The sequence below is a fragment of the Anolis sagrei genome, chromosome 3 (genome assembly GCF_037176765.1).
Source record: "Anolis sagrei isolate rAnoSag1 chromosome 3, rAnoSag1.mat, whole genome shotgun sequence".
NCBI classification, from domain to species: Eukaryota; Metazoa; Chordata; class Lepidosauria; order Squamata; family Dactyloidae; genus Anolis; species Anolis sagrei.
The window spans coordinates 13,643,312-13,661,423 of record NC_090023.1 but is presented as its reverse complement, the minus strand read 5'-3'; the positions used below and the strand labels follow the sequence as shown (position 1 = coordinate 13,661,423).

Below are 18,112 nucleotides of genomic sequence, written 5' to 3'. Positions count from 1 at the left end.
TTTGATATGCAAGAGTCAAAGAAGTGAACAAGTATATCCCTGGTGCAGTGGTTCCCAACCTTTTTTTGACCAGGGACCACTCTGACTAGGGATCACTCTCCAACATTAGTACCAAAAGGTTTATGAATCGGGTTTGTTTGTGTTTTTTTTGTCAACTTCAGATTCAGTTTGGTTATTTGGGGTGCTGATTCAGAAAATTGGATAGACCACATCAGCTCTAGTTTCTCATACAAAACATATGTCATCCAGTACTCACCATCTGCTCATCCACAGAAAACCATATTTAATAAGCCTCGCCACTATAAAATGGTTTTGCAAGACCAGTATTTATTTATTTATTTATTTATTTATTTTATTTCGAACATTTTTACCCTGCCCTTCTAAACCCCTTGGGGGACTCAGGGTGGCTTACAATTGGCAATAATTCAATGCCGCATCATAAAATACAAAATAACAAATATAGCAATTAAACATGAACATTAGTAAAGCACCTCTAGTGGCCATATGACAAGGTCGTTAGTCAATTGCATCTTTTTCTTTGTTTGTTTGCCTGCATAGATGTATATAGGTGTTATAAGAACAAACAAACAGCTCTTTGGTAAGTTTGCTCTGGACCCCTATTCTATTGAATGCAGTAGAAATAACACTATCATCAGCATAACAATGTTGGCAATGTAATTTTCTAAACTGCCCTCTTGAACGCAGTCTATCTTTGTTTTCAGCAGCATGGAACGACCAAAATGTTTACGATTTTTAAAATCAAGTTTTGTTCGTTAATCATGCTAAGATATTGTGCCGTCGCACCTGGGGGCTATAACTCTTAGTGAAAGAGGCATGGACGTGACATCTTTCCCCCAGGGGATTGCTTCGTGCCCTTCTTTAGGAAACTGGAACTCCCAAGGACCAAAACACTGTAGATAACTCAATATAGGTTTTTATTGTTCACAAAGAGTTATCCCTTTAAGGCAATAAGCTGGAAGTTTCAAAGGGGTAAAGGAAAATATACATTACAGTCTCTGGTTGTTTTGGGTCCAAGGATTTTTGCAGCTGAGAAGCTTTTCCGCGTCCCTCTTTCTCAATGGCTGTGAATATCGGAATAATCACAATCCCAATTCCAATGGCCTATATTTTGAAGGCACAAAGCCTTTCTCTGGTGCCAAAGAACTGGTTTGAAGGCGCTTGAGACTTCTCAATGTCGTCCAGGTTGATCTGAACATGAAGCATAAGTCTCAAGGGTAAGAACCTCAGAATTGGTGTTGAGAGGTAACTTAATCAAGGGCTTCAGAGCCAAGTCTCTCTCTCACCATCTGATAAAACGTTTGATGGTGGAATGGAAAAGGAAACACTGTCCTACTCTCTAGGAAGAGATGGGGGTCAAACAATTGAGCAGGAGGAGCAATTTAACTGGTGCAAACAACATTGATTTACAACTATAAATAACCAATCAATCCAACTATACATTTACAGGGTAAAAAGGCAAAATCAGGCATGATACAACAGTTCAAATTCTGCAACTTACAGTTCTACATATAGGTGGTGCCACTCGCACTGTTATTATTCTATTGGTTGAGACCATGCAGCATTAATGCCTTGAGTAGGTGCACCCAGAAAGTCATGGTTGCATCTGCACTATAGAATTAATGGAGTCTGATTTAACTGATCGATAAGGCTAAATATATAAACCCCAGGTTTTTTAGCATTGAGCCATGGCATTTAAAGGGGCGTTCGACCGCATTAATTCTACAGTGGAGATGCACCCATGATTATGTTATATTTATTTTGGGGAGTGCCCCAACCTGATCAAGGAGATGAAGGTACATTCATTAATAGCTGGAATCCTTATCTGACTTCTTCCAGTCATAGACATACACCAAAGCCTAAGAAGCACATCATTAATTTTATTCATTTCCCAACCTATCTACAGTCTCCTGTTATCTTTCATTGTACAAATAACTTCTGGAAAGTGTCCCTTAAAAGCCAATCACTTTGCTATCGATATGAAAAATGCTGAAGGTAAATGAGGCAGTGCTGCCCAGACCTTAAGCCTTGAAACTGTACTAAACAAATTGTTTCTCATTTTCAAATCATTTTAATGGATCAGGGATCAGAGGCGAGGAATAAAACAAGTCTCTGATACCATTCAATAGGCAGTTAAAGTGTCATTGATGGTGGAGATCATTTAGCCATTGGCCTCAGCTGTTAAAGTCTCTTCTCCTTTGAGTTGCTTTCATCGATTGCAGTGTGATGTACATATAAATGCTAAGTACTTTTAAGATTTCAGCTGAATTGTTTTGATATAAAATCATATTTCGATTTAGGCTGCCATCTTCTTGAAATGTTGCTTTCAAGGAACCCAAATTTAGCCACTTTTCACTAAAAGCTATGGTCAATTTGCTATTATCCCTGCTAGTATGGACAGGACTGTCTCTGTTTCCTTCCTTAACTCATGCAGCCTTTATAACAGATTTACTGAATAGTGTCTTTCGAAAGTGAAGGGGGAAAGGGATGGGATTCTGAAGGCAATAAAGTAAAACACAGTGAAAGAGGGCCAGACCCCATTGCCATCTTATGCAGGTGTAAGTTCCCTTATAGAAGCAACTGGACAGTTTTGATGGATGAAAAACATCCATCCTCCCAGTGCACATAATATGGAATATTTATACCAAATTTAAGGATGATAAGGACTTATTCCTTATTCTGTGCCTCTATTTATCTCCTATTTTCCTTCCTTTCATTGATAGTGTGTGGTGTGTAGTAGTATATCTGAGTGTTTAGGCTCACTGAGTATGTTGTCCCTAGACCTCTACAGAATAACCCTCTTCAAGAATTCCCCATCCATTGGGCTCCCCATTTATCCAATAGCATAAGAATTAATGATGCATATGGGTTGCATGAGATGTTGCACCCATACATCTTACCAAGTATCAACAGGGACAAATGCAAGATATTCCACTTAGGCGGAAAAAAATGAAATGCAAAATTACAGAATGGGGGGACACCTGGCTCAACAGCAGTACGTGTGAAAAAGAACTTGGAGTCCTTGTGGACAGGAAGGAGAACATAAGCCAATGATACCTTGCAGCAGCTTAAAAAGCCAATGGGATTTTGGCCTGCATAAATAGGAGCCTAGTGCCTAGATCCAGGGAAGTCATGCTACCCCTCTATTCTGCCTTGGTCAGACTACACCTGGAATACTGTTTCCAATTCTGGGCATCGCAGTTGAAGGGCAATGTTGACAAGCTGGAATGTGCCCAGAGGAAGGCAACTAAAATGATCAGGAGTCTGGAGAACAAGCCCTATGAGGAGTGGCTTAAAGAGCTGGGCATGTTTAGCCTGAAGGAGAGAAAGCTGAGAGGAGACATGATGGCTATGTATAAATATGTGAGGGGAAGTCAAAGGAAGGAGGGAGCAAGCTCCTAGCCCTGGAGACTAGGACATGGCACAACGGCTTCAAACTACAAGAAAGAAAATTCCACCTGAACATTAGGAAGAACTTCCTTAACAGTGAGAGCTGTTCAACAGTGGAACTCTCTGCACAAGAGTGTGGTGAAGGCTCCTTCTTTGGAGGCTTTTAAACAGAGGCTTGATGGCCATCTGTTGGGGTTGCTTTGAATGTGATTTTCCTGCTTCTTGGCAGAGGTTTGGATTGGATGGCCCACAAGGTCTCTTCCAGCTCTATTATTCTAAGTGGCATACACCATGCTTGTCTTCTAGGAGGCTTCAAAGACCATGTATTGATTTGCTTAGAAAGGAATTCTCAAACTGTGCTATTTTGCCAATGTGAACACCTCTGCACCAGGAAAGCCATTTTCTTCGGTAACATCATAATGAATAAAATTGGCAAGCTCATAGGTCCAATGATGCACATTATCAACTTAAAGGATATTGTGGAAAAGTTGGCCAGATACCATCAAGCTTGCCTTTCCAAAATCCTATTCCACTTGCTTCATGTTAAGCCATGTATCCAGGATTCTCCATGCATGACTTCAAATACTGTCATATTTCCTCAGAGCTCTATTCCCTTCTTGCATGAAGTTTTCCTAGTTATAGATTTATGCTTAGAACTGAAAATAGGACACTTTCAGATTCCTCCTTTCTGAATGCTTGCAATCTCATTTTGGACTGAAGATGGCCCAAAGGTAAAAGAAGCTGTTCAGAATAAATCACCTTTTCCCCCTTCTTTACCCCTTTCCACTCCTGCATGACCCTCTTGATTTTGGCATTGGCTAAGTCATTGATTGGGAGAAAAAGTGTGTGCTGTAAACATAAAACCTCATCAGAGGAAACATTGGGCCCTGAGTTGCAATTGGTTTGATCAATTATGTCTGGTTAGAGGTAGAGAAAGTGTTTGTGTGCTTGTTATGGAATGAAATACTCTCTTTGGATATTTGTAGGTAGCTTTCAGCAGAAAGGTGAGACAGTAGATTGGACCACTGTTAGCACTGGTGTAAGACTTTTCTTGTAAACAATAGCAGAATAGTCAGTATAGACTCATATCCGAGGTTCATCTACATCAGTACCCTGACACTTTGCTTCACAAAACTATAACACAGTGTTTCTCAACCTTCCTAATGCCATGACGCCTTAATACAATTCCTCATATTGTGGTGACACCCAACCATAAAATTATTTTTGTTGCCACATCATAACTATCATTTTTAGTGTTATGAATTGTAATGTAAATATCTGATTTGCAGGATGTATTTTCATTCACTGGACCAAATTTGGCACAAATACCCAATACACCCAAATCTTGTTGTGCATTGCGTGTTTCAGTCAGGTCCAATGCAGATGACACAATAACATTGCACCCAGGCAAGAGGAAAAAGAACAGAAAATCTTTACTCTCACCAGCAGAGTTAAAACATAAACTTGCAATGTTGCAAACAAAAACAAACAGTCCAACAAACTTACATAGTCCTTGTAAGCAATACAGAATAAGGCTTCTTCATCTTCATCCAAATGAGAGAGCAGTAGAAATGGTTGAGCAAAATGCCTGAGCAAAGGCGCCTCGGAGCAAAAGCTGAACTGTATTCTAAACCCATACAGTTATACTCCACCAGGTGTGGACCAAACTTTCTAGTTGACCTATATTAGCAGCTGCTCATAATAATCAACAGTATAAGGTTTCTTTAATACACACACATACTTGATCCTGTTACAACTTACTATAACAAATCTGAATACTGGTGGGGTTGGAGGAGGTTGGTTTTGTCATTGTAGTTGCTGGGATTTATAGTTCACCTACAATCCAAGAGCACTCTGAACTCCACCAACACTTAAATTGAACCAAACTTGGCACACAGAACTCCCTTGATCAACAGAAAATACTGGAAGGGTTTGGTGGGCATTGACCTTGGGTTTTGGAGTTGTATTTCTCCTGTATCCAGAGAGCACTGTGGACTCAAACAATGATGGATCTGGACCAAAGTTGGCACAGATACTCAATATGCCCAAATGTGAACACTGGTGGAGTTTGGGGAAAATAGACCTTGACATGGGAGTTGTAGTTGCTGGGATTTATTGTTCACCTACAATCAAAGAGCATTCTGTACCCCATAAACTATAGGCTTGAGCCAAACTTCCCACACAGAATCTCCATGACCAACAGACAATACTGTGTTTTCTGATGGTTTTGCTGACCCCTCTAACACCACCTTGTGACACCCCCCCCCCCAGGGGTCCTGAACCCCAGGTTGAGAAATGCTGCTATAGCAAGTAAAGAGGTTGTACAAAATTCTACTGGAAAAATGTCTACCCCAGATATAAGCTAAATTGTAGTGATGTATAAATTGTCCCTTGGATCAATTTGGAGATATGGTTCCATCCTCCTAGCAATTCAATCTATGACTTGGGGCATCTGAGTCATATTAACATGGAGATATGTTAGCCTTCCTTATGTTATCATCTCTTATGATTTTGCCTTAAGTTAAGATCTAGAACAGTGACCCTGCATTGCAACTCTAGGGTGGTAGGTACACATGACAGCTGTGGAAACCGCTCCTGAGGGAAGTCAAGCTGGCTCCATCCCAACTAAAGCTGTTGCTGTTTTACACGGCTTTCAATCCATGTTGAGAGCAGCTGTTCTGGATATTTTATTGTGTGGAGTTGTAAAATTATTTTATAGGGTCGTTTTAGTCTTTATTCATTAGTGCATTTATTTCCAATGTTTGTGTTTATTGCATCTTGCCTGGGGGACCCTGGCGGGTTAAGAAGTGAGACAGAAGTGCTTTAAATAAATAAATAAGCTAATAAATAGTTGCCTTGAGGCCACTGTGGGATCCGGCCCTCTTTATGGATGGATGCTGGCTCTCTCAGCTACAGGGAATGCCTTCCTTTAGCATCCAGGCAGTGAAATGAAGCCAGGACATAGCCTTTTGGATTGACAGCTGCACCATAGTTGTCTGTAAACATTTCATGTTCAATTATTATCAGTGGCTGTACATTTTGAAGGGGGTGGGTGTCCACAGTCTCACTCATCCATTTTCAATGTTTTGCCATCATTGGCACAAACATAATTGTAGCAAAACATCAAATCATCAAAAGCAACAATAAAACTCTTGGGAAGAACCTTAAGAATGTGTCAGATGTTTAGAGTTGCACATACTCTACTGAAAGAGTGAAGGGACAGAAGAGCAGTTGGTCCAAAAGTATATCAGCAGCACACAGCTATATCAGTTTCTTGAACAGGCATGGTTCCATCTTGAGATTTGTAGTTTCATAAGTTACTTGGAATTCTCAGTGGGAGAGAGCGCTCCAGTCCTGTGCCTTGAACTAACTTTCCTATGGGACCTTGAGGAGAGAAGACCTGCAGATTAAATAATTTCGGTTCTGTGGAATAGATAAATCCATGTTTCCTGGATCATAGTTCATGAAAGTGGACCAAAGTTCTCTAGGAGATCAGTTTGCATCTTTCACATACTTCTGAGTGGATGAATATATTTACCCCCAAATCTGTGCTTCCCCTGAACAAAAATATCAATTCATTTTAAACATTTACTTTGACAACTTTTGGCCTCAAATGACTTACATGGTGAGCTTCTTTTATTTATTTATTTATTTATTTACAGTATTTATATTCCACCTTTTTCACCCCGCAGGGGACTCAGGGCGGATCACAATGCACATATATTTATTTTATTTGATGCATTTATTAACCGCCATTCTCAGCCCTTTAGGGCGACTCATGGCGGTGTACACACATATAAAAGACAATTTACAAAGAGGCAATTACAACGACATATAAACTACATAACAATTACAAAAACTACACTAAAAATCCGCTTCGTCTCATAGTGGAATCATAACCAATCTCATATTCCTTGTTCCATTCCAGTCATCTTTACCACATTGTTATAGCACTTAATTAAATGCCTTCTCGAACAGCCATGTCTTGAGGCTTTTTCGGAAGGACATGAGGGAGGGCGCCTGTCTGATGTCTGCAGGGAGAGTGTTCCATAGCCGGGGGGCCACCACCGAGAAGGCCCTCTCCCTCGTCCCCGCCAAACGTGCCTGTGAGGCAGGCGGGATCGAGAGAAGGGCCTCCCCAGACGATCTCAAGGTCCTCGTGGGCTCGTAGGCCAAGATGCGGTCCGAAAGGTATTTTGGGCCGGAACCGTTTAGGGCTTTGTAGGCCAAAACCAGCACCTTAAATTGGGTCCGGTAGCAAATCGGCAGCCAATGGAGCTGGGACAACAAGGGCGTTGTATGCTCCCTGCCACCCGCTCCAGTTAGTAACATGGCTGCCGCGCGCTGAACCAGCTGAAGCTTCCGGGCCGTCTTCAAGGGCAGCCCCACGTAGAGAACGTTGCAGTAGTCAAGGCGGGATGTGACCAGAGCGTGTACCACCGTGGCCAAGTCAGACTTCCCGAGATACGGGCGCAGCTGGCGCACGAGCCTGAGCTGTGCAAATGCTCCCCTGGTCACCGCTGACACCTGGGGATCCAGGCTCAACGATGAGTCCAGGGTCACACCCAAGCTGCGAACCTGCGCCTTCAAGGGGAGTGCGACCCCGTCCAGCACAGGCTGTAACCCTATACATTCAATGCCATAGACATGCAACATATATAGACAGATGCACAAAGGCTATTTAACTTTTCAGCTTCATGAGGGTTTGCTTTGAAATTCTGGCCACCGGGGGAGCTGTCGCTTTACTGTCCACTTGTGACACCGATGGAGTACTCCCTCATTCTTTTGCATGCTGCTGGAGATTTTTATGGCATTGTAAATTAGTTAAATTAGCCTCGCCGCATAAGCAGCACTTAAATTTCCTACTTGACAAATGCAACTGTCTTTCAGGCTACAAAGGTCGACAGCAAGCTAGACAGATGGTTGGAAGCTTATTCCAACACAGACTGGCTTTGAACTCATGACCTTTTGGTCAGTAGTGATTTTAATGCAGCTGATTCCCAATCGGCCACACCACAACCAGAATTCCAAAATCCAGAATACTCTATAATACAAATTTGTTCACACTTATTGCTTAGATATTGACAGACACAAACTGCATTTTACACAAGGTTGTTAAACAGCATATAAAAGTGTCTTCAGGTGATGTATAAAAGATATCTATAAACCATAAATGGATTTTGTGTTTGCACATGGACTTTCTCTCGTAAGATATCTCTATATCTAAGATATCTAAGATACAATGACTCCAAAATTCAAAAAAGCCCCAAATCAAAAACTCTTCTGGTCGCAAACATTCTGGATAAGGGAAAACCCAACCTGTATTTTGCAAAAATATTGTTAAAAATCTGTCCAAAAATGTAAACAAATTCTGTAACTTAAAAACAATGTGTATATATCATAGTTTATTTTCTGTACAGTTAAATAAACCATGCTTAGATTGGAAAAAAATGTTTGAAACATGCCTGAAATCGACAAATGTGGGGGCTGTTTTAAAAGTTCCTTTTTTTGCTGAAAGTAACAGTTCTCTTCTGCTTTCAAAACACCTCAATTTTGAATAGTAATACTTGTCACAAAAGAAAAAAAATCAAGGCTAATGTATCTTTTTCTCCCAACAAAATGTATCTTTTTCTCCTGTCTTTCTCTTTCATACACTTTCAGTCTCTTTCAAACACATTTTTGTGATGCAGCAATCATGTGGAGGATTATGCCCAGTGAATGGATCAGTCAGAGCAAACAGCTTTTCAGACTCTGTTGATCAGGTCATCCTTTGCAAGAGGATTAATTTGAGGAGTTTGATGTGCCAGCAGAGGGTGCTGCCCTTTTTCTTTGCAAGGTTGCTTCCTTGGGACGGCACTGAAAGTGCATTGGCTGCATTGATGACGTACAATTCTCAATAAATGTTGTGAACCAGCAATGATTCAGGGCTCCTTGAGATGGCTGCTAATCCCAATGAATGTTGGGCAGTAATGGACCTGACTTGTGTGCCTTGTAGTGCTTGTTGCTGCCCCTGAATCCATATGTGCCTGAAATATACCAGGGTCTTGTATTCTACTGAAGGGATAGCATGGGAAGAGCTTTTTGCTCTCATTATTCTCCTCCATATAACATATTATTGATACTCTGTCCAGGAGCTCCCGGTGGCACAGTGGGTTAAAGTACCTAGCTGCTGAACTTGTTGACTGGAAGATCACAAGTTTGAATCTGGGGAGGGGGGTGAGTTCCCACTGTCAGCCCCAGCTTCTGCCAACCTAGCAGTTCGAAATCATGCAAATATGAGTGGATCAATTGGTACCACCCCGGTTGGAAGGTAACAGCGCTCCATGCAGTCATGCTGGCCACATGACCTCGGAGGTGTCTCCATTTCTGCTTCAAAATGGAGATCAGCAGCAACCCCCAGAGTCGGCAACAACGGGACTTAATGTCAGGGGAAAACCTTTACCATTGTTGGGGTTCACCTGACCCTCAGCCTCCGTGTGAACCTGACCCTGATTCTTTGATTGTATTTCCTGATGCAGCAGAACAGGCTACTGAACATGTAGTTTTCCCTGATGGTTTGGAAATTGTTGATTCTGAGGGCAGTGGCTGGGAAAGTGAAACTAAACATCCTGATGAGGATGTTTCAGAATCAAGCGGTGATAACTCTCCAGAGGAATTAACATCTGCCTTTTTGATGAGGATAGAAGAAGGCAGATTTGGGAAAACAGGAGTGAATCACAGAGTCTGCAAAGGTCAAGTAGATTAAAGGAAAAGGAAGCTTCCAAGCCTGGAGGCGTGTCCCGAAACAGTTTCTTTAGTTTAAAGTGTCTTCCCCCGGGCTGTCTTGTTAGATCACGCATCGTTTAGACTGAGGCATCACCTTGGCTGAGTTCCTGTTTCCCATGGCCTGCATTCCCAGAGGCTTCTAGTTTCCAAGTATGGTTAGTGAGATACTAACAGGTTCCAGGTTTTTATAGTGTTGCTTTTGGAATTTTATCTAGTTCAGAGATATTCCTGACTGCTGAGTTTTACTGTGGCTTTTTGACTTTGCATTTTCTTCTATTTTGTAACCATTTTTTCATCAATAAAAAAGGATTGTTTTCCCACAGTCAAGTGTGGTGGATTTAATCTTATGGTCTTGTTTCCTGATCTGGGTTGCAACAACCATTACCTTACTGGCATTCTGACCAGAAGTACAAGAAGAAAAAAGATACAGGAAGTCAGCCCTGCTGTTTAAAAAGATGTTTCTAATGTATGTTGGAAATTTGAAAAAAAATCAGCCTGTGTATTATAGATTACAATCATTCCTCCACATTCACTGGAGTTAGAGGAGGAACTGAACCTCCATGAAAGTGAAAAACTATGGATTAAAAATCACTCTTTATACATGAAAGAATTGCTCTCTAGGAATGTCTAGGTCAGGGGTCCTCAAAGTTTTTGAATGGAGGGCCAGGTCACAGTTCTGCAAACTGCTGGAGGGCTGGATTATAATTTGAAAAAAGCATGAATGAATTCCTATGCACACTACACATATCTTATTTGTAGTGCAAAAAACACTTAAAAACAATAAAATGAAGAACAGTTTTAACAAATATAAACTTATTAGCATTTCAGTGGGAAGTGTGGACGTGCTTTTGGCTGATGAGATAGGATTGTTGTTGTTGTTGTTGTTGTTGTGTGCTTTCAAGTCATTTCAGACATAGATTGACCCTGAGTGATGGCTGGGTAAAATACCTTGGAGGGCTGTTTTTGGCCCTACAAGTTTCAGGACCCCTGGTCTAGGTTCTCCAACAGTGGAATGAGAGAGAAAACTGTGCAGGCATGTAGGAGTGGGATAGATAGATTTACATGCTATATTTTGCATGCAGGAGAAGTAATGCTCAGCCCTGGGCAGCTCTATGTCCAGAAATGCTTTGACCAGCCATCCATTTCCTTTGAATATTTTTACTCTTGTTTATTTCCCCAATGAATTCAGAGGAACTAACAAAATGAACTGAAGCAATCACTTAACTATTTTAAAAAACAATCAACAGCCATTCTCAAAAACAGCTATAATAAAGCCCAACGCAAAGAGAGATAGGACATGCTGTGCAAAACAATTCATGCAGAATACTTCTGAAAATGAAAAAAGGAGAGGTACACACAAAAAAGAAAGATTACATATGTGGTTGCAAAATTAGATGCTCTCTTTAAACATTAAAGGGAATTGCTGTACATCATAACTGAGGAAAAATGTAAGTAGGGGATATGTCAATAGTCCAGATATCTTCTTAAATTTCTTCTTAACCAGATTTGAAACCTGTTTCCCATTCACTTTCCCAGCTTCAGGAAGTGGAAAAAAGAGTGAGGAAACATTAAAAGAAACATGGCAGTGAAATAAATTGCCTAGAGGAGTGATGGGGTCTCCTTCTCCTGATGTCTTTTGGAAAAGGCTGGACAACTACCTGCTAGGGATATTGTAGCTAAGCTTGTGTAATCCAGGTAAAATGTGATCCATTTTTCGAGAGCCTCCCAAAATCGGGAGGCGTTTTCAATCCAGGAAGCCAAAATATTTGTTTTCTCATTATTTGGGGGGGGGGGGCTTCCCAGGCTCCCAATCATTTTAGGCATTGTTTGTCCTTATATCTTTCATTAAGAACTGGATTTAAAGCATCAAAATTAAGACGCCACTCTTTCTGCGATCCTTTCCCTTCTGTCTGTAAAGGAGACCGGGTTTAATGGATCCTTAAATGTGTTTATGCACCAGAGGAGTCAAGTGCACTTGCAGTACTCACTTCCTGCAGCTTTCCAATGCATAGAATCATAGAATAAAAGAGTTGGAAGAGACCTCATGGACCATCCAGTCCAACCCCCTGCCAAGAAGCAGGAATATTCCAATCAGCCCTGACAGATGGCCATCCAGCTTCTGTTTAAAAGCTTCCAAAGAAGGAGCCTCCACCACACTCCGGGGCAGAGAGTTCCACTGCTGAACACTTGTCACAGTCAGGAAGTTCTTCCTCATGTTCAGATGGAATCTTCTTTATTGTAGTTTGAAGCCATTGTTCCTTGTCCTAATCTCCATGTTCCTTGTCCTAATCTCCATGGAAGCAGTAAACAAGCTTGCTCCCTCCTCCCTGTGGCTTCCTCTCACATATTTATACATGGCTATCATATCTCCTCTCATCCTTCTCTTCTTCAGGCTAAACATGCCCAGCTCCTTAAGCCGCTCCTCATAGGGCTTGTTCTCCAGACCCTTGATCATTTTAGTCGCCCTCCTCTGGACACATTCCAGCTGTCGGGGGTGCTTTGAATGCAATATTCCTGCTTCTTGGCAGGGGGTTGGACTGGATGGCCCATGAGGCCTCTTCCAACTCTATAATTCGAAGTACTTTAAAAGCTCGTTCTGCCTAGACTGTATATACCTCTTTAGCCTCTTTAGCAAATGGGGTTCCAATCAATATAGAGCACTTAAAATCTGCTCTGCCTTGTAAAACTTCACAGGCATTCTGATTTCAAAGCTGAATGCTGTCATAAAGCCTTGATATAAACAGCCTGATAGTTTATGTATTATCCTTAGCATTCAACAGAATGTTAAATTGCTTAACATATATTTAAGTTATTGTGGTACCGAAGCTGACATTTCTGTAACACATGGCATTTCTTCTTCTTTCTCTCTCTCTCCCTCCCTCCCTCCTTCCTTTCCTTCAGGGTAATTCTGGCCTGGGTTTCAGTATTGCTGGAGGAACAGATAACCCACACATTGGGGACGATCCTGGAATATTTATTACTAAGATTATACCAGGAGGAGCTGCAGCAGAGGATGGCAGGCTCAGGTGAGTTATATATACATTTTCTAGCTGGATAAATCCACCTTGCTCAGATCTGGTTTCACACCTGGACAGATTGCAGTTGAGGAAAAGCTTGTTATCTCATGAGAGCAATGAGACACAAAAGGAGGGGGAAAGTCTCCAGCAGAACCTTGTTCAGCCTCCAAAGTTGCTCAGACTTACAAGGCATGTAAGCCTACAAGTTTCAGGAGACATAAGGTGGCCTAGTGATTTGAAGGGTCAAGTCAAAACTGGAAAATATTACTTTTTTTTCCTTGGAATGTCGTAGACTCTCCTTCTTTGGAGGTCTCCAAATAGAGAGGAGATGATTACATCCTAGAAGTGATTTATCAGTTCATTCCTCCACTGGCAAGAAATTCAACCAAATGGCCTTTGTGGTCCCTTCCATTTTAATTGTTCTGTGTTTCTAAGGACCCATCCAGACATTACCTTTATCCCAGGAGTTCCTGCAACAAACAGGAAGATGGCCAAATGCCGTTCCTGTTGGGGTTCAGCCTGTGTGTGAACCTGAACCTGATTCTCTGATTGTATTTCCTGATGCCAATGAAGATGTTGATTCTGAGGGCAATGTAGAAGATGACAGTTTGTGTAGTGAAACTCCTGCAGCCTTAACTCCTGCAGCCTTGGAAAGTGAAAATCCAAATTCCCATGTTTCAGAGCCAAGCGGTGAACTTTCACTCCCATTTCCTCCCAGTCATAACTCTCCAGAGAATCTGACACCTGGTCTCTCTAATGAGGATAGGAGAGGGCAGATTTGGCAGAGCAGGGGAGAATCTCAAAGTTTACGAAGGTCAGCTAGACTGAGAGAAATGCAAACAAAGCCTGCAGGCGTGTCACGTAATAGATTTCTCGGCCATAAGTACCTCGCGCCTGGATGTATCTTCAGACCAGGCACCATTCCAGATTCAAGCATCATCCTTGGCAGGTCTCCTGATTCCAGTGGCCTTATTCCTAAGAGGCTTCCTAGTTGCTTCAAGTACGGTTAGTGGATTGCTAAAAGGTTCCAGGATTTAGCAGTGTTACTGTGTGTTTTTGATCTTGTTCATGGACATTTCTTGTTGCTGATTTTTACTGTGGCTTTTTACCTTGCATATTTCGTCTATTTTTGTTCTCATCTTTCTTCAATAAAAAAGGATTTTTTTTCCTGAAGTCAAGTGTGGTGAATTGTTGTCTGAGGATCCAGTTTCCTGCTCTGGCTTGCAACAGTTCTCTATAAATGCAGAAGCAATTGCTACAAACAGCAAAAATGCAAGATTTTCAGGTGCAGGAATATCCCGGTTCTGAGCCGCAAATCCGCATCTTCGAATATCTGTATGTCCTTGCACTTGGAAATCACTGGATTTTTTATCTGGGTTTGCTCTCGGGTTTTAGATGTTTGTTCCTGATTGGTCAGTTCCTAAAAAGAAGGTGACCGTTGAGTAGAGTGTCAAAATCTCACTGGCTTTTTTGTTGACTGCATGGCATTGTTAGCTCATGTTTAACTTCTTGTCCACAAGGACGCCAAGATCTTTTTCACACATACTGTTATCGAGCCAGGTATCTCCCATTTTGTATCTTTGCATTTCATTATTTCTGCCTAAGTGGAGTATCTTCCATTTGTCCCTGTTGGACTTCATTTTGTTAGTTTTGGCCCATTTCTCTAATCTGTTAAGATCGTTTTGAATTCTGTTCCTGTCTTCTGGAGTATTGGCTATCTAATCTGTTAAGATCATTTGAATTTTCCTGCATTGCAGGAGGTTGGACTAGATGACTCATGTCTTCTCTTCCAACTCTATATGAGTCTATGAACAGGCTATAGTGAGTAGAGCTGCAGTAAATATATTCTAATTGAATCTAATACTTCAGTATACTCTGATAGGATCTTCACATAGTTAACCACCTTGCTTTGCATTTAGTAAGCAGAGCTGGAGAACCATGAAGAGAAAATATGTCTAATTCTCTTCCCCACTGTGTAATCTTTGCATTGTTTGAATCATATTAGAGAAATCCTGGAACAGAATTGATTGCCAAGTTAAAAGCGAGGCAATCTATTTTCTGTCATGGCTTTTCTTTGATGTGACACACGCCGTCTCCTGCAAATGAGGCTCAAAAAGAAAACTGTTTCAAAGAAACTTAAGTATGTGCTGCTGGTAAAGTTTACGCTGGGCCTACTGTGTCTGTATGACTCAGCTGTTTGAGAAAAGAATTCTGTTGGAGAGCAAATTAGGGTCGAGTGTGGAGGTAGCTGTACATCAGTTTGCAACACATAAGTTTTTTAAACTATCTGCCTGTGAGAAATACTGTGAACTAACAGCAGGCTCATTTTCCGAGCACAGATTCTAATGCAAATGAAAGATGGGCGAATTAGCAGGTTGATGCAAATCCCTAAAGGTATTCAGAAGACGAGATTTATTTTGAAAGAAAAGTTCACTAGAGACTGAGGTTGTGTCTATAGGAGCCAAATAAATCGAATTTATCTTGCAACTGTTGTGAGGAATCCACATAACATATGGGTGGATTCAAAGTAAAAGCACTGCTTCTAGCCATTAATCCAGAATAAGGAGAAATGAAATTGACTCTAGAGCTTTTAGGAAGCTGCAGAATGATTATGTTGTTGTTGTTTTAGCTGTGGACACATGGATCAAGCTAGATTTGGCCCAATTCAATGCCCACAGGTGCAACAGACCCACTGTTGTGTCACTGACCAGAAATAACTCCTTCGCAAAGTCTGCTGGTAGTATTGCTTTTGATAAGATCACAACAGAGCACCCAGCCTTGTGATCAACAGAACCAATGTCATGGAAATCCTCTGTGTTGGCAACCCCAAAAGAGTGTTGGTCCATCCATCCATCTGAAAATAAAAAGGGTTCCAGAGAGGTTTATTTATTTGGAACATTTACCTCCGGAGAGGGACTCAGGACGGCTACCAACAGGCACTATTTAGTGCCGACACAAAATAAAACATAGCATAAAATACAGTTAATATACAATAAAACCATTATAAACATACATTAAAACAGTTCATCAGTTCAAATCACCATCCTAAAATAGGCTATTGTCATCCATTAAAACATTGTCTTCCCAGCAACTCAGTCTATTCTGCAAACATCCAGGATTTGAGTTTCTTCCAGAAGGTCAGGAGAGAAGGAGTGGATCTGATCTCATTATGGAGGGGGTTCCACAGCTGAGGGGCCACTACAGAGAAGGTCCTTTCTCTCTTTCCCACCAAACGCAATAGCGATGGTGGTGCAACTGAGAGCCAGGTCTCCCCGAACAATCTTAAAGTCCTTGATGATATGTAGAGGGAGATATGTTCGGACAGGTAAACGGGGCTGGAACCATTTAGGGCTTTAAGGCTAAAGCCAGCACTTTGAATTGTGCTCAGAAGCTAATGGACAGCCAGTGGAGCTGGTGTAATGGAGGAGTTGTATGCTTCCTGTACCCCACTATTGTGAGCACCTGGCTGCTGAGTGTTGGACTAGCTGGAGCTTCTGAGCAGTCTTCAGAGGCAAACCCACGTTGAGTGCATTGCAGTAATCAATTCAGGATGTAACCAGAGCGTGGACCACGATAGCCAAGTCCAACCTCCCAAGACAAGGGTGCAGCTGGCGCATGAGTTTTAACTGTGAGAAAGCTCCCCTGGCCACTGCCGAGACCTGGGGTTCCAGGCTCAGCGATGAGTCCAGGATCACTCCCAATCTGTAAACCTATGCCTTCAAGGGGAGTGTAACCCCATCAAGTACAGGCTGTAACCCTATACCCTGTTCGGTTTTCCAACTGACCAGGAGGACCTGTTCTTATACTGCAGTTTATTATTGCACAATTCTGTAAGTGTAACTGCAGCCTCCAGGAAATAATGCCTGACTGCTCAATGGAGGGAAGGATATTAGAAGCAAAGATGAAATACTTTGGCCACATAATGAGAAGACAGGAAAACTTGGAGAAGATAATGATGCTAGGGAAAATGGAAGGAAAGAGGGGTTGACCAAGGGCAAGATGGATGGATGGTATCCTTGAAGCGACTGGCTTGACTTTGAAGGAACTGGGGATGGCCATGGCCAACAGGGAGCTCTGGCATGGGCTGATCCAGGAGGTCATGAAGAGTCAGAAGTGACTGAATGAATAAACAACAACAACAACTGCAGCCTGAATATATTTAGTGGTCAAAGAATCCCAATAGATTGTTGAAGAAGCAGGAGAAAGCAGGTGATCAGGAGACAGGAACGCCATCGCATGGCATGGCTTGGAACTCAATGACCCAAGAGCATTCAACACTGCAGCAATTTGTTGCCATTCCAACTGGTAGACTATCTAAAGATAAGGAAGGAAATTGTCTTTTTAATTATTGAAACAGGGGGAAGTTTATATCTTATAACACTTGCACTGCAATCACTTTTTAGTGCTTCCTTGTATTTATGGTTTGAGGTGACTGATTTTGTCAGTGTTGTTTTTAATCTCTGTATTGGCCCAATGATTTAAGCATCCCATTGTCATTGCTTGGCATTTCAATCAACAAGCGATCCCCAGGCACAGGACTGAGAAAGAACTGGAAGACCACTATCAGTCAATGCAGATAACTGTCAATGGAGGGAGGTCATCAGTGATGGGAAACTTGCTCTCTATCTTAAAAGTGACCTTGATTTAAGTATTGTCCAATGTCTATTGGATGGGTGTCCTTTATTTCTGGATCCTGGTGAATTTACCCAGCAGTAATTCCAAGTAGTGATGTCTGAGGTTTATCTCATCCTGCAGTGGAGATAAACATAATTACATTAATTATGTTATTGTCACTATTTTATTGTATTACTATGTTATTGTTTATCATTTTTATTTGATGTTATTGTCTGTTTGTATGTATTTTATTTTGCCTTACTGTAATTGCTTGGGCTTGGCCTCATGTTAGCTGCCCTGAGTCCCTT

General features: G+C 41.6%; 1 protein-coding gene across 23 annotated transcripts in view; it reads left to right on the top strand.

Moving 5' to 3' along the window:
- DLG2 (discs large MAGUK scaffold protein 2) overlaps positions 1 to 18,112 on the top strand; it is a 1,355,349-nt gene that overhangs the window by 998,241 nt on the left and 338,996 nt on the right. For all 23 annotated transcript variants that reach the window (XM_067466492.1, XM_067466491.1, XM_067466494.1 and 20 more), the window contains one exon: positions 13,075 to 13,199. In XM_067466492.1, coding sequence (XP_067322593.1) covers positions 13,075 to 13,199 — 125 coding nt within the window. The remainder of the gene's footprint in view (positions 1 to 13,074; positions 13,200 to 18,112) is intronic.